Source organism: Strigops habroptila, chromosome Z, assembly GCF_004027225.2.
Source record: "Strigops habroptila isolate Jane chromosome Z, bStrHab1.2.pri, whole genome shotgun sequence".
In the NCBI taxonomy this organism is placed as follows: Eukaryota; Metazoa; Chordata; class Aves; order Psittaciformes; family Psittacidae; genus Strigops; species Strigops habroptila.
Window position 1 is genome coordinate 59,610,954 of NC_044302.2, and position 15,930 is coordinate 59,626,883.

Here is a 15,930-nt window from a genome sequence, read left to right on the forward strand (position 1 = left end):
ATTCCTGATTACAGTCTGACCATAAGCCGTCTCTACTGAGTGATCCAGAACAACTTTGAATAGGGCCTTGAGCAGCAGCAAGCCTTTGAACAAATTAAATGGGAGACAGCTCACGCAGTAGCACTTGGGCTGGTCTGGACAGGAAAAGATGTGAAAAACATGCTTTACACCTCACCCAGGGATAACGGGCTCACCTGGAGCCTCTGGCAGAAAGCGCCTGGAGAGACTCAAGGCTGACCTCTAGAGTTTTGGAGCTGCGGATATAGAGGACCTGAAGCCCACTACACTGAAAAAGAAATATTAGCAGCATGTGAAGGAATTTGATCCACTTCAGAAGCAGCTGGTGCTGAAGCTCAGATCTTTTTGGCACCTTAATTGTCTGTGCTCAGCTGGATGTTCACGGGGGGGATCCCCTCTACACATCATGCAACTGATGCTACTTGGAGTAGGTGCGTTGCACTGATAATGCAACGGGTTTGAACGGGAAACCTTGACTGCCTGGGAACCCTGGAATTGATTGTGGGTCAGGCAGAGGGCCCAATTTTGGAGTGTCGCCAGAGGAGGTGACTTGTGCTGGAGGTTCCACTGTATAATAAATTACCAGAAAATTAAAAGCAATATGCCCTGTTTACAGGTGGATCCTGTTGTATTGTGGGAAAACATCAAAGATGGAAAGTTGCTGTGTGGAGTCCTACACAAAAAGACATAGAAACTGGTGAAGGAAATCGAGTCAGCTTATGGAAGTGAAAACTAACAAGCTGTCTTTAGATACTGCTGAACGAGAAAAATGGCCAGTACTTTATCTATATACTGATTCATAGATGGCAGCAAATACCCAGGGAGGTGGTTGCAGCTATGGAAGCAGACCAACTAGCAAAGCAGAGATAAGCCCATCTGGGCTGTTGAACTGTGGCAAGGTATTGCTGCTTGGGTGGAGAACGTGGTTGTAAAAGTATGTCACGTAGATGCTGACATACATAAGAGTCAGGCCACTGAAGAACATCAAAACAATGAGCAGGTGGACCAGGCTGCTAGAATTGAAGTGGATCAGGTGGATCTGGGCTGGGAACATAAGGGTGAGCTATGTATAGCTTACTGGGCCCATGACACATCAGGATATCTAGGAAGGGATGTAACATATAAATGCCTCATGATCAAGGGGTAGACTTGACTATCGAGACCATTGCACAAGTTACCCATGAATGTAAAAAGTGGGCCATAAACAAACAAGCCAAATGGTTAAAGCCTTTTCGGTATAGGGGACGATGGCTGAAATATCAGTATCGGGACGCGTGGCAGATACATTACCATAAACCCACCACAGCAAGCACTGGGCTTACAACAGCAGAACCAACCACCAGATGGCTGGAAACATACCCTGTGCCCCACGCCACTGCCCAGAACACTATCCTGGGCCTTGAGAAACAAGTCTTGTGGCGATACAGCATCCCAGAGAGAATTGAGTCAGACAATGGGACTCATTTCTGGAACAACCTCATAGATACTTGGGCCAAAGAGCATGGCATTGAGTGGGTATATGACATGCCCTACCATGCACCAGCCTCTGGGAAAATCGAACGGTACAATGGGCTCTTAAAAACTACACTGAGAGCAACGGGGGTGGGACTTTCAACCATTAGGATACACATTTACCAAAAGCCACTTGGCTAGTTAACACCAGAGGATCTGCCAGTTGACCTGACCCTGCCCAGTCAAAAACCCTGTGCACTGTGGAAGGAGATAAGATCCTCATAGTAGATCCTTGTAGTACATGTAGAAACTGGCTGGGAAAAACAGTGTGGGTAACTCCCTCTTCAGGAAAGGGTAAACCTATTCATGGGATTGTTTTTGCCCAAGGACCTGGGTGCACTTGGTAGGTAATGCAGAAGAATAAGGAAGTCCAATGTGATTTAAACCTGGATAAAAATAATCTGTGATTTAAGTTGTATGATGGCAGTGTTGTATGATGCTCTATTATAGCAGGAACCTCTCGCTGCTTCCCAAGCAGCAAGAGGAGGAATTTATTGCAATTCACTAGTCCAAAGGAATTACAGATTATTGTTATGCCATAGTCCAAAGGAACCAGGGTTGGAGAATGTAATGGATATACCTTTAAATTGTTGTAACCCATGATTTGAGTTGCATGTTACTGGAATTACTACAGCACAAACCACCTGAACCAAAAAAGGATGAACCTCACAAGAATCAGTGCTAGTGCAGCAGTGACCTAAATTGAGCTAGTTCTAGTGCCCAGTAACTCTGCACAACACACCACTTCTCTTACCTGAGTGAATACTGTAACAAGTGAAGCCCAAAGTCATAGACCAAATAAAGTCAATGAACATTTTGTGGATATCTATGGACATTTCACAAACATTTCTTCTGGAGCAGTGTGGTTAATGAAGATGTATTGCAAGAGGGTAGGACCTGAACATGATGTAAATGGTATGTAATAAAGTATGTAAATGTGCTGGGTTTGGCTGGGATAAAACTAAATTTCTTCACAGGAGCTTGTATGGGGCTATGTTTTGGACTTGTGCTGAAAAAGGCGTATACAACACAAGAATGTTTTCATTATTGCTGAGCCATGCTTACACAGCATCAAGGCCTTTTCTGCTCCTCACCCCACCAGTGAGTAGGCGCGGGGTGCACAAGAAGCTGGGAGTGGACACGACACTGGGCAAGATCTTTTCAGGTGTAAGTGGGTCAGCTTCACTGTCTTCAGGAAAATTTCACGATAAAATATCTGTGGACAGGTTTCCTGAGTTATCTGCAGGTGATTAAATCCTCCACTGCTGTAGACAAGCAGCAGCATTTTCAATACTTCATAGTAGCTTTTCAAGCTGGAGAGTGTTACAACAGTGAAATGCTGAGGTGACAAAGACAGCAGTTATGGGTGAGGTCCAGGAGATGGCTGAGTCACAGTCAAAACAGGCTCTCCACCTCTGCTTCCTACCACTCCTATGCCTGGGCAATCCCATCCCCACTGGTACCAGTCTGGCAGGTTTCTGATCCCAAATTAGCCTGATCTCCAAAAAAACCCACAGCAAACCAATCTTTTTTTTCTTTTTTTTCCTTGGTGGGCAAGCTTTCCTAAAGGAAAACAGTATCTGTTGCACAACACAAAACAAAACTATTTAAAAGATGTACCAAGTACTTGTTAGAGCTAAGTAAATGCAGTTAGAGAGAAACTGGAAATCCAATTAATTAATATAAGCTGGAGCAAAAAGTCTGTGTCAGATTCTAGATCAGTGCACAGAAATGCCACAGATTACATCTCTTAAAAAAAAAAAAAAAATTATTCTGTGATGCTCAATACTGCGATTTGTTGTGTTCAGTCTTATCATTTGTATGTATCTAGCTCATCTTACTTGATTTAGTGAGTTGTACTCTTCTAATGTTTTTCAATATCTCCTTCTTGTTTTCTTTTATTCCAGATAAATTTACCAAGATCTGCTAATTCACTTTCCCATTTCAGTATATTTGTATTCAAGATGCTAAGTTTACTTTTTCTCACAAAAGCTGACTAATGTATCTTGATGCTACCTATTTAGAACAAAATCTCAGCTAATAAAAGTTTGGGTCTTCCAAGCATCATGCGTATTAAGGACATATGACCCTTTTAGCTTACTTTCTCTTGTATTAGTCTGATCATAGAAAATGCTAGTAAGTAAGTGCAAATTATCCGTCTAATTGAAATCTAAAGAAGAATCTGTGAGTTTCATAAAGACAACAGGAATTTTAATTCATAAAAATTACAGGAACTTGAGACAGTCTTGCATGGGTGCACTAGTGACACCAGATCACAAGACATAAGACCAGACATTGTCTGACCCACGGCAGTCACTATGACTTGAAACGTGCCGAGCCTGTAGCCAGTCAAACAACCTTATGGAAGAAGGAGGCAAGACAAGGCTCAGAAATGTTTCTGTGTTTGGCACCCCAGCCACATCTTCTCACAATAGTGGTTTTGGTGAGTTAAGCTATCGTCCCATACCACACCCTCTCCCAAGAATATCTTGCCCAGAGTTCGTTCTTATTTTGAAGGGGTCATATAGGAGAAGGCAAAAGGTAACTTCCAAGTGCTGATGCGAAGCAGTAAGCTATAAAGCTATTATGTCCTGTCTTTGAAAGATACCATAAGTAATTTTGGGAAGTCTCTGCTATTTATGTCCCTTCAGAATCTGTATACTTGTACGCATTTTGCTGCGGAAGTCCGGATTAGCACACGAAGGAGAATTCTCATGAGGTCCATTTTATGAGGTGGGTTAAGAGCATCTCGTTTCCATAAATACGAATGCAAGTAAAGAACTCAGAAGAGACCCTTCTGAACTAGTCAGCAATGAGTGATGAAGAGGGCATGCAGAAACAGGAGGAAGTGGGGGAGCAAGTGCAAGCAACATCTACAAAACACACAGGTCACCTAATTCGGTGAGAAGGGTCATTTAGTGATTAGGGAAGTAGGAGCTTTTCTTTTACAGGAAACCAGGTACGTGTCCACTTCCCCACCTGCCACGGGTTTTCCCACTTCCTGTAGTTTGTGTTTCTGGTTCTCGTAATTAGCTCTGAACATTAGCTACTTGGACTGCGGTGGTTATTTTGGTGAGACATGCGGGGTATACGGGGTTGGGTTTCTATCCAGCGGCGTGGCGGTGCCTTCAGTTCTCCAACCGACGAGCAAACGACGTTACCTGCAGGTACAAGGCGCCCGCTCACCGGGGGAGCCCGCCTGGCGGCCCGCAGGGGTCGCGGGTCCCCGGGGAGCAGCAGCCCCTCCCAAAGAACCGTCACTGCGGGCGCTCCGGCCCGCCCCCAGAGCCGCGGCACGCCCCGGGGGGCGGTGGGGCGGAGCCGCGCTGCCGGAAGACCCGTGCGGCTCGGCCGCGCGGAGGCACCGGTGTCGTTTCCGCCGGGGCACAATGGCGGCGCCGCGGTAGCGGCCGGGCTGTCGGCGGCCGGTGAGTGTCCCTCGCTCGGCGGGTGGCGGCCGGGCGACGCCTGCACCGGCCGCGGGCCGTTTCCTCCGGCGCCTTCTCCCTCTTCCTTCCCCCCTCCCTCTTCCTTCCCCCCTCCCTCCTGAGCCTGGACCGCGGCCCCTCGTCCTGCGGGCTGCCCGGTTGAGGCGGCGGGGCGGGGCAGGGCCGGGCCGGGGGGGGGGGGGGGGGGCTGCGGCTCCACAGGCCACGCCGCTGCCCTGCTCCACTAGTCCCCCCGCCTCCGCCAGGCCTTTCCCCGGGCCTTGGGTTGTACGGGGCGAGAGGGGCAGGAGAGGGCTGGGGGCCTTCGTCAGCCGCGGGGAGGACGGGAGGGACGCGGCCGGGAGCCGCGGCGTACAAGCAGGGGAGCCCCGGCCCGCGGAGCGCGTTTCCTGCGTGGTGGTGACGGAGGCCGGTGTAGTGCACCGCCGTCCGGGACCCGTTGACAACTTGGCTGGTGTTGCCTGCTGTGTCTGGCCCCGCGGAGAGCCGTGCGGTCTCCCAGCGGCGTGGCTGCGAGCCCTTGGGGCAGTCCACCCCCATGTAGCCCCCGCCCCGCTCCCGGCCAGCTCCTCGCGTCGTGTTTGGGAGCCAGAGGCGAGCGTGGACTTGGTCTCTTTGCTCCCTTGCAGTGCCGGCAGTGTGTCGTCATCCCGGCTGGTGGCTGGGTGTGGGCGTTGCTTGTGGGGATGACTCTAAAACAGGCTGGTTTCAGGTCACTCTGAAATTCAAAGGTGACAGCAGTTTCCTTCCTAAAATAGGAAGCAAATTCACTATGTTTGGCTGAAACTTTTCTTTCAGGTCCTAGCTGGAATAGCTGCGTCTCTGCAGTCATACATAACAGACTGTGAATTCAGGTCATTAGGATAGGAATCCTGCTTGTTTTGTCGCTCTCTTAGGAGCAAAAAAACCCTCTTCTGCTTAAGAGGGGATAAACACTGAAAGCCTCAAGCCCATAGAAAGCAGACACCGAGATGCCTCGGGGTACCTTTGGGGTCTGCTGAACTTAGAAAACGTTTCAGAAAATCAGATACCCTACTCCCATATTAAAGACAACAGGACATTTCCTGCTGTTTCAGCGCTTCTTGTAAATGCTCTGTGGCCTTCTCTATGTCCATAATCATATACATGTGTTTTGAAAGAGCAAACCTTTTTTGTTTGATTGTATGTGGCTATATTTAAATCATACAATACTCGGTGTTGATGTGACCACTGCTGCTTATGTGTGTGCCTATGTCTTTTCCAGGTAACTCCCCCTTTCACAATCCACAAAGGGTTTATGCAAACATGGAGCTACAGCTGCCTGGAAATGTTTTACAAAAAAGAACATGGATGTGACCAACTGTTGGGAGGGGAGGAGGAGCAAATCAGTAGCCCAGATGTTTTAGAGAATACTAAAATAATATGAAATATGAATGCTTAATACTGAGTAATGTGAGACTTCAGAATTGTGGTCTAGGTAAAATGTGCAGAGTGCACTAGGAGTGTAGCATTGTTTCTCATTCATTGTGTCATATCTGTCTGACAGACATGTAGAAGTTGAGTAGCAACTATCTCCTCTGATCACAGTTTTCATTCTTAACAAGGTGAACAGTGTCTAGTGTGGGGAGAGGGGAATATTCGGATGATGTAGAATGGTTTTGGGGCCACTCGTGTTACTGCCTCCTATATTCTTATATATTGAACATGCTACAGAGTTCCTTTGGTTATTCTTTCAAACCTTTCCTGTGCTGAGCTGAGACTCTGATGTGGACTTTGAAAAGTAGTCATCTGTCCTAAAGGCATCTAGACCTTAATGCCCAAAAAAGCCGTAGGCTGTCTCTGTATTTAGTAAACCACCCATAGATGTTAGACATTTCAAGAGAAGAAACTTAGCAGAGTTTTGAACTGCCTTTCATTGGAGAAAATTTTGCTTTTCTCAAAGACTTGCTTGCCTTATGGTGTTATAGAGCTACGGCTTTGATTGTTGGGTTTTCCATAACAAATAATAGCCAGTGTTTATCACTTGATTAATTTCGAAATACAACTTTTAACTTTTTTATTTCTAGGTGCGAATCACTAAATTGAACAGCAATAACCATGGGAGATGCTGCAAAACCTTTCTTTGCCAAACAAAATCAGGAACAGGAAATTTTACATCAAGAATTAAAAGGAAGTTCCTTACAGAAAGACTACCATGACTTCATGGACGAATGCGGACATGGCCATAGCAATAAAACAGATACCAGCCTGCAAAAAAAAAAGGGAACACCAGGTCACTATGGAAGCAGTCCCAGGCGAGGGCCATGTAGTGTTTTGAGTAGCTCACATTCAAATAAAAATGCAATATACAGTCAAAGGTCAAAGTTAAATGATACCCAAAGAGACCAAATGAGGAAGTGGGTATCTGATGACCACCGTGGTACTTATGACGGCTGGAGAGAATACAGATCTGTTGCCCGGATTCCTGTGCATAGCAGGACAAGAAAGGACTCTCTTCATGAGGTTGAAGGTGCTGGAAACAGAAGTGGAAGACAACTTCAGGAAGACTTCATGAGTGAAGATGTGCCAGACATGCAGAAAGGAAGCTCTGGTAATCAATGTTTGGTTTCAGGGGTATTTTGCACAGCTGTCCAGTAAAGTAGCTTGCTGTGTCTGTTACTGAAAAGTAAAATTTCAAGATTCACTGTTAGAGCAAAAAAATAATTTTTGCTCTGTCATATGTTGCAAACTATGGACTGTACTATACTGCAGCATTTTAAAGACATTGTTACAGTGAATGATACAGAACTTATTTTATAAATTGTGGTGTTAGCTTATGAGTGGTAGGAGTAGGTAGATTGCCACATCTGTGCAGTGCCCCGTTTTCAGTTTTCCAGGTATGACGCGATTGAATCTGTTAAGGTTGATAAGGGATGTTTAAGTTGAGGTGATGCAAGTGTTGTGGTTTAATCCCAGCCCAGCAACTAATTACCACAGAGCTGCTCACTCACCCCTCCCTCTCCCCCAGTGGGATGGGGAGGAGAATCAGAAAAAAGGTAGAACCTGTGGGTTGAGATAAGAACAATTTTTAATAATTAAAATAAGGTATAATGTAATACTAATGCTACTAATAATAATGAAAAGAGGAATTACAAAAAAAGAAAGAGGGAAAGATAAAACAAAGACAAACAAAAAAAATCTACGAAGTGATGCACAATACAATAGCTCAACACCCGCTGACTGATGCCCAGGCCAACCTGTGCAGCGATCTGCCCTTCTGGGTGACTCCCCTCAGTTTATATACCGGGCATGAGGTGCTGTGGTATGGAATACCCCTTTGGCTAGTTTGGGTCCTGTCTTTGCGCTCTCACGGCACCTTGTGCACCACCTCAGTGGCAGAACATGAGAGACTGAAAAGTCCTTGTTCAGGATAAGGGCTCCTGAGCAACAACTAAAACATCAGTGTGTTACCAGCCTTGTTCTCAGACTAAAGCCAAAACACAGCACTGCACCAGCTACTACGAAGAAAAATGACTCTGTCCCAGCTGAAATCAGGACAACAGGGTGAGATTTTGGAGCTACTGATGAGGTCTGTAACAACATATGTTAATGAAGATAGAAGACAATGCTGCATAGGTATTGTGAGAACTTAATGCTAGCAATAGTAATACAACAATAACACAAAACTAATTATCCATGCATATTAAACTTCTCTATGGGCAGTTGATGCTAATAATGAGAGTACAAGCCCTGAGTACTGAAATGCAAGGAAGGACAGGCTGAGGGAGGATAAAATGATCAATATCATAAGATCTTCATTGAATATGAGTACTAAAAGGAAGTGTAAGTAGAAAGAGGAAGCTTTAAAGAAGAGAATATAATTAAATACGAAGGATTAAGGCATAGACGAGGTGCTGCTAACATGGGACAGCTGCCTATTCACGGGAGATGTTGTTTTAGTTGAGAGGGAGGCCAAAGACAGTATTGGTCTGCCCCCCTGCTGAGAAGGAAAGCTATTGCTGGTTGATACTGGAAAGTCCAGGAATTAAATGTCCTTTCCCATGGTATCAGCTGCCACTAAAAAGATAAAACTGCGAGCAGTGTCTCTTATTGTTAGAACTAAGTTGCACACTTAAACTCAACCTAAGCTGAGGAGAGAGCAAAGGAGAATGCTTTTACAAGTTTGTCATTGAATGTGCTGGGTTGAATGAACTTTTTCTGTGAAACTTCAGGAAGTCACTGAAGTAGATTTTTGGAACCACCGGCAATCGTACCTTGAGAACTTACCCAGAAGTGAGCTACTGGCATATAGGAAAGGGCAAACATCTCTTAAAATTGCAATTTTAAAGTATGCAACTTTAATCTTAGAAATCCATTCTGGAACAAATAATGTAACCTAATATAAATATTTAAAAGATAACAAAGAGATGAGTAGCAGTAAACATGGATTTGTCAAGAAGAAAGTATGCCAGCTCCTTCTAATTTATTTCTTTAAAATAGTTGTCAGTTCCCTGTGGACGTGGGAGAAGCTGCTGGTACTGGTACAGTAGCACTTCAGACACTATGAGACAGTTTTGTAAGTAGAGGAAAATTCTCTAGATGAAATTAGTACAAGAGACTTACAGAGCTATAACTAGATATATACCAAATATTTACCAAAGATTTTGTCAAAATGATAGGAAGCATTGAGCAAGCATCTGTGAGAATTCTATTCTGTTCAATGTTTATTACGTTAGTCTGATGATGAATGAAAACAGCATGCTTATTAATTGTGTGTTTTTAAATTTCAGTATGCTGTGGAGCTGGTAGAAACAATGCAGAAAAGCAGGAAGGTCAATTAAAATAACTTTGCACAATTGGCAAAATGACCTACATATAGGATGAAATACAAAATACATGTGCAAATGCCATTGCTTAAGTAGGAATGTCAACTGCACAAATAAAGGAGGAAAAGTTATTTTAAAGTAGTATTTTTTTCAGAGAGGAATCTGAAACTGTAGTGAATCAGAAAATGATCATGAGTAGTTAGTGTCATGGCACTGTGAGGCATGAAAGTGCCTGAAGTACTCACAGCCTGAAGTACTCCTGTTTCTGTAAGTCTTTGGTAAATTCAGTTGCAGTACTCTGTCCAGCTTTGCACCCCACTTGAATGAATAAAATGGAAACAGTCCAAAGAAGAGCGAAAATAATGCCAGGTCACATAGAGAACAGAAACCACACAAACTGTAAACAATCACCATTCTCTCTGCAAAAGGGAAGAATAGGGAGGCATGATAACAGTCTTCAACTATCTAGAAAAGGTATTAAAAAGCTAATGAGGTAATTGCCTTGTGTCAACACAAAGCAATGGGCTTAAAATTGAGCAGGAAAGGTTCAGATGAGGAATAAAGGGAAAGTTTCTAATGGTAAAAGGGAAGTACTGGAGAGGTTGTCTGGGCAGCTCGGGAGCATGTACCTGAGGGCCTTTAAGAACAGGTTAGGTGAGCATTGCTAGGATTGACAAAGATAATTTCATTCTGCTGAGAAGCACAGGCATGGCATAGCCCATCTCTTGAGGTCTCTACAAAAGCTCTAATTCTATATCAAGTAGCAAACAATTACTAAAAATGTGTCACTTAGCATTTCTTTTTACTTGAACTCTTCTATGCAGTTGTCCCTTTCCTTTATGGCTTTTTACTCTAGCTTATAAGGAAGGAGTTCACCAAATCTCTGAGGCACTGATTTTTCTGCAGAAGCTTTAGCTTGTCTTTGGTACTTCATTTAGTCATTAACCTGTAATTAGATTGTCACTACCATAACTACCAAATACTAGAAGTGTTTGTTTACTTTGGAAGTTTGTTTTTAAGTTACTGAGTGGTTACTGAAATAATTGGTAGGTAGGTAGTTGTGACACGGTTTCCTGCAATGACATTAATGTAATAAACATTTTTGTCATAAGTTCTGTTTAGGCTGATCAGTAAAATTGTAGCCAAAGAACTGTGGCAGTCTTTGGAGTTTGAGCAGGAGAGTCAGGGTGAAAAATGGAAGGAAGGGAAAGATAAAGTTTAGAAACTCAGACTTCTGTTTCTCCTCCTTGAACTTCTTTTGGAGTACTGTTCCCGCAACCCTCACAGCCTCAGTTCTGTTTATTCCAGCATAAACTTGTGGTGCTGCTGAAAGAAATTATATTGCCATTCTTGGTCTGGTCCTGTTTACAGCACTAGCACATGCATGCTGCTTACTGAACTGAGTCAAACAACTGGTTGAAAATACACAACCAGATAGTTTCCCTTTTGCCAACTGTTAGAGACAAAAATTGTGGTCCCAGCATAGAAACTTTTTAAATGTGTTTGCTAGAGCAGTCGTGTTACCTTTTTAATTATTATAAATTAAAACCTAATGCTATGATAAGGGTTTTGGAGTCTTAAGAAGTTACATAAACTTTCCCAGAAGCAGGGAACTTTAGGAATTCCATGCATTCGGACATCCTGTATAGCCGTTCAGGTGAAAGGTAAGACGTGATCTAAAGTAATGTGTGAAAATCTGGCCTGTGTGTATTCATACCCGGGATTATTTTTTACAGGTATTCTTTGGACCAGTAGCAATTCCTGCTTCAAAATGATGACAAAGTTTGCTTAAAAGTAGAAGTTGAATTTACATTCATGTGTGCTAGAACTTTGCTGTCAATGTAACAAGCTTTCTAAGCATGTTTATTCTGCCCATTTTATAGCTTTATTAAGCAATGTGTGCAGATACTTAGCAAGTTCATTATTTACTGATTTATGTAGCCAATAGAGGTTGGTTTTGGGTTTTTGTTTTGTTTTTCACTTGTCTGTTTAAAAATGTAAAGGCAATACTGATTCATATGCTGGTTTAATTGAAAGGCAAGTGACATTAACAGCCTTTATTGCTGGTGATAATAAATTTTTCTATGTCACCTAAGCCAAGGAAATGCTGTTAGCTCATACAAATCATTCAGATTGGCCTACGCTCACTAATTCTGTGATACTCACAGTGGTCTATGGATCAGTTAACTTTCTAGTTTGTTTGTCTACCTAAGCCTGACCAGGCATCCTGAAATCTTTGGTTATTTTCTACTTTTTCAATATAGTGATATACAGGTATATCTCACCTATTGCATTTAGTTGTATGTTTTTAGCCAGTTTTTACAAAGCTATTTAAATAAGGTCAGTGACTTCAATGGGACAAATCAGTGTTTTATAGTAGTTTGGAACAAATGCGTTATGACACAAATATACTTTTGCTATTATCAGACTTGCACGTGGCAGATTATGCAACTGTGCAGGGTAGATGATTTGTATCTTAACTTTGCCTTGCACATAAGAAGAATGGTAAATTAAAGAAAAAAAGAAAAAAATGCTTTGTGGTACTCTGAAGTTATTTGACATATTTGCTTTTATAACTCTTTTATAAGAAATGAAGAAGTTTAGGAAACCAAGAAAATTGAGAAGAAATAGAAAAGATGAGTGTGATCACGATGAAGCGGATGGTCCAGTCATAGATGAATCTGTGCTGTCAGAAAAAGAACTTCTAGGATTGCAGCAAGCTGAAGAACGATTGAAACGAGACTACATTTATAGACTGAAGAAGGTGCCATTGTCTTTACTTGTATAGACCTCTCCTTTTTTTCTCTGTAAAAACAATATAGAGGGTACACTTTGAGCAGTTTCTCTGATTCTAGCTAGAAAGTCTATTTATAGAATTGATGTAACATACGAAATGGGTGCTGTTAATGAATTCTCAAGAAAAGGTAGATTATGCTTTGAGTATTTTTTTACTAGAATAAATCTTCGTTTGGCAGCAATTTAAGCACAAAAAATGGCTACTCCTCTAGTTCATGAATTAACATTATATCACTAGATGCTGGGGTAGTGGACGAGAAAAGTTTTATTGTGTGTTTGTTCAGTGTTGTGGTTTAAGCCCAGCCGGTAACTCAGAACCACGCAGCTGCTCGCTCACTCTCCTGTTTCTCCCTCCCTGCTCCCGGAGGGATGGGGAAGAGAATCAAAAGAATGTAAACCCCACGGGTTGAGGTAAGAGCAGTCCAGTAACTAAGGTATAATACAAAACCACTACTGCTACCACCAATAACAGTAATGATAAGGGAAATAACAAGGGGAGAGAATACAATAGCTCACCACCCGCGGACCAATACCCAGCCCGACCCGAGCAGCGATCTGGGCCTTCCGGGTGACTCCCCCCAGTTTATATACTGGGCATGACGTGCTGTGGTATGGAATACTCCTTTGGCCAGTTTAGGTCAGGTGTCCTATCTCTTGTTTCCTCCTGGCTTCTTGTGCCCCTTCTCACTGGCAGAGGATGAGACTAAAAGTCCTTGGTCGGAGTAAACATTATTTAGCAACAACTGAAAACATCGGTGTGTTATCAGCACTGTTCTCAGGCTAAAGTCAAAAACACAGCACTGCACCAGCTACTAAGAGAAAAATGACTGCTACTGCTGAACCCAGGACATACAGTTAATCCATTCTTCCATGGGCATTGGGTATTTTCCACTGTAAAAGACAGGGTGTTGATCTTGATTGAGAAAGGTCCACCATTCTTCTCATGTTATATTTGATATGTGAACTTTTTGACTGTAAAGATGGAATTAGGAAAGCTAAAGTGAGTATTTCTGGATTTCGGAGTTAGTCATTCAATTTAGCAAGGGTATTGAATGAAGTGAAAGTAGTATCTTTCTATATTTTAGGGTTTTTTACTGTCTTTGTTTTAGCAATCTCGAAGCTACCCATCAGCAAAATATACCTGCAAATTGTGTGATGTTTTGATTGAGTCGGTGGCTTTTGCTTATAAGCATATTAAAGAAAAAAGACACAAGAAAAGCCTAAAGGTGAGTTAAGAACAAGAAAAAGTTCAAAATGCACTTTTATGAAACTGTCCTCACCCTGCTAAGTACAATGAGACTGCACTGCTTCAGTGCAGTCATTCCACACTGATTTTTTTTGCTATGTTTGAATCTTCTTTAAAATTATTACTTAATGATGATGGTAAAAAGAGTAAGCTGAGTAAACTTGGGACCTGGACTTTACTTTCACCCTCAGTTTTGGAATTTAATTTGTAGTTTTTCAGGCGTATTCAAATAAGTCCTCATTTTAAAGTATGACTCAGTAATATTTTGTTAGTGGTGATTGAAGTATAATAAAAGCTCGGTACCAGCTGACTCTTCTGTTTTGCTGTTCTGTAATTCTTGTCATAGACTAGTTGTGTGTATTCTTCTTGGTGTATATTTCATTGGTATATTTCAACAAGAAAGAATTTTGATCAAGTCCAGAGCAATAAGGAGTAGCAATAAGTAAATACAGTTGGTATGACAGAATTAGCAATTATAACCTGTATGTCATAGTGAAGATTTCAATTCAAAAATACTATAAAAAGAACTTGTGGAGTATTACAGACTTGTTTGTATGTAAAGGGAATAGGTTTGTTTTGAACATAAACATCAAAGTAACTTCCAGCAAAATCTGAATTTTATTTTACTCTTTTTTTTCTTTTTTTTTTTTTTTTTTTAAGTTAAATATCTTCTGTTCCTTCTACTTTCTCAGCTTTAAGTGGACAAAAATATTTGTAGTCCTCAGGTTTTCTATTTCTTCAGCTCTTACCCCTTCCCACTTCATAGATGATGAAAGAATTGGTGACTTTTCTTAATGTTCCAAATACGTGTATATATACCTCTGCGCATTACTGAAGCCTTCTGAAATATCTAGTTCTTTATACTTGTCACAGTTTCTCTTGATGTTCTTGCTTCCAATTACCTCCGCTATCTGGAAAACATGCAGTGGTGTTACTTGTGAGGAGTTGCAGGCATTCATTCTAGCATATTAAGCTTCTCAAGAAAATCATTAAAACACCAGCCTTACTATCTTTAAAGGAAAAGCAAGAAGAACAGCTGCTGACTGCTCTGCCTCCTCCAACACCTTCCCAGATAAAAGCTATTGGTGTTGCCATTGAAAATGTAGTACAGGAGTTTGGCTTAAGTAACGAAGATCTAGAAGAAAGGCTCAACATTAAAACAGTGATGGAAAACTTACTGCATCAAAAATTGCCAGGTATTATTTGCAATTTGTTTTAAGTGCTAGATATGCCAACTTTAAATATATTCTTAAAAAAAAGGAGGGGGGGAGAGGACCCAAAACCAACACCAAAAAACCCAAGAAAAACCCGACAAATAAATGAAAAAATAAACAAACTAAAAAAGGCAGACAAACAACAGCATAGAAAGTGAAAACTTAATTAAAAACCTTGGCTATCTAAATTCAAAACAGTATGTTTAGTGGAACAGCATGATGTGGCAGTATCAGAATTAAATTACAATGGTGCTCATGACCCAAACAGACCTGTAGTAAAAAGTGAAGATGAACAGGACATGGGAGACATTTGACCTTCATGGTAAGTCTTTGCTAGCAACAGCATGGAAGGCAGGATTTACTGACATAGGTCTGTGCTGTTGGAAGACTCTTCATTTCCTGTAGTTATCAAAACTAAATGTAGGCTTAAAAATCTACTGACAGTGCTGTACAGTAGTTACAGACTTAGAATTAGGTATAGAGTAAATGCAGTATGATTCTTCTTTGTTGCAGAGTGCTCATTAAGATTGTATGGCTCCTCCTATAGCAGATTTGGTTTCAAAACTTCAGACATAAACATAGATATCCAGTTTCCTGCCAATGTAAGTAAGACCATTTTATTAAGTATGTCTAAGTGGTTTTAAATGTTTGCACCTTTATGAGGTTATAGCTTAAATATAACTTACGGTGTGGTTGTAGCACTTTCTATGAAAATGCATGGGGTACAACAGAGCTATCACATTAAAATGTCTTAAAATAACATTCCTTGCTTCGTACACTAGTAATAGTCCGGCAGTATAATACAACTTTGTGTTATATTAAATCTGTCTTCTCAGAAATTGAAACATCTGTACTCCTAGCGATCCTGTGAGACAGATCATTATTTACCTTCTCTTACAGCTGGATTAAAT

General features: G+C 41.8%; 1 protein-coding gene across 3 annotated transcripts in view; it reads left to right on the plus strand.

Annotated features, from left to right (window-relative positions):
- Nucleotides 1–4,833: 4,833 nt before the first annotated feature.
- TUT7 (terminal uridylyl transferase 7) overlaps nucleotides 4,834–15,930 on the plus strand; it is a 39,286-nt gene continuing 28,189 nt past the window's right edge. For 2 of the 3 annotated variants that reach the window (XR_003995070.1, XM_030512190.1), the window contains exons 1-6: nucleotides 4,834–4,958; nucleotides 7,025–7,548; nucleotides 12,352–12,527; nucleotides 13,669–13,785; nucleotides 14,824–15,001; nucleotides 15,533–15,621. Coding sequence is in view for 2 of the 3 variants with exons in the window: in XM_030512190.1 (XP_030368050.1) it covers nucleotides 7,056–7,548; nucleotides 12,352–12,527; nucleotides 13,669–13,785; nucleotides 14,824–15,001; nucleotides 15,533–15,621 (1,053 nt within the window). In the remaining variant the exon portion in view is untranslated. Of the gene's footprint in view, nucleotides 4,959–7,024; nucleotides 11,428–12,351; nucleotides 12,528–13,668; nucleotides 13,786–14,823; nucleotides 15,002–15,532; nucleotides 15,622–15,930 lie in introns of all 3 variants that reach the window. The other variant, XM_030512191.1, reaches the window with a different exon arrangement.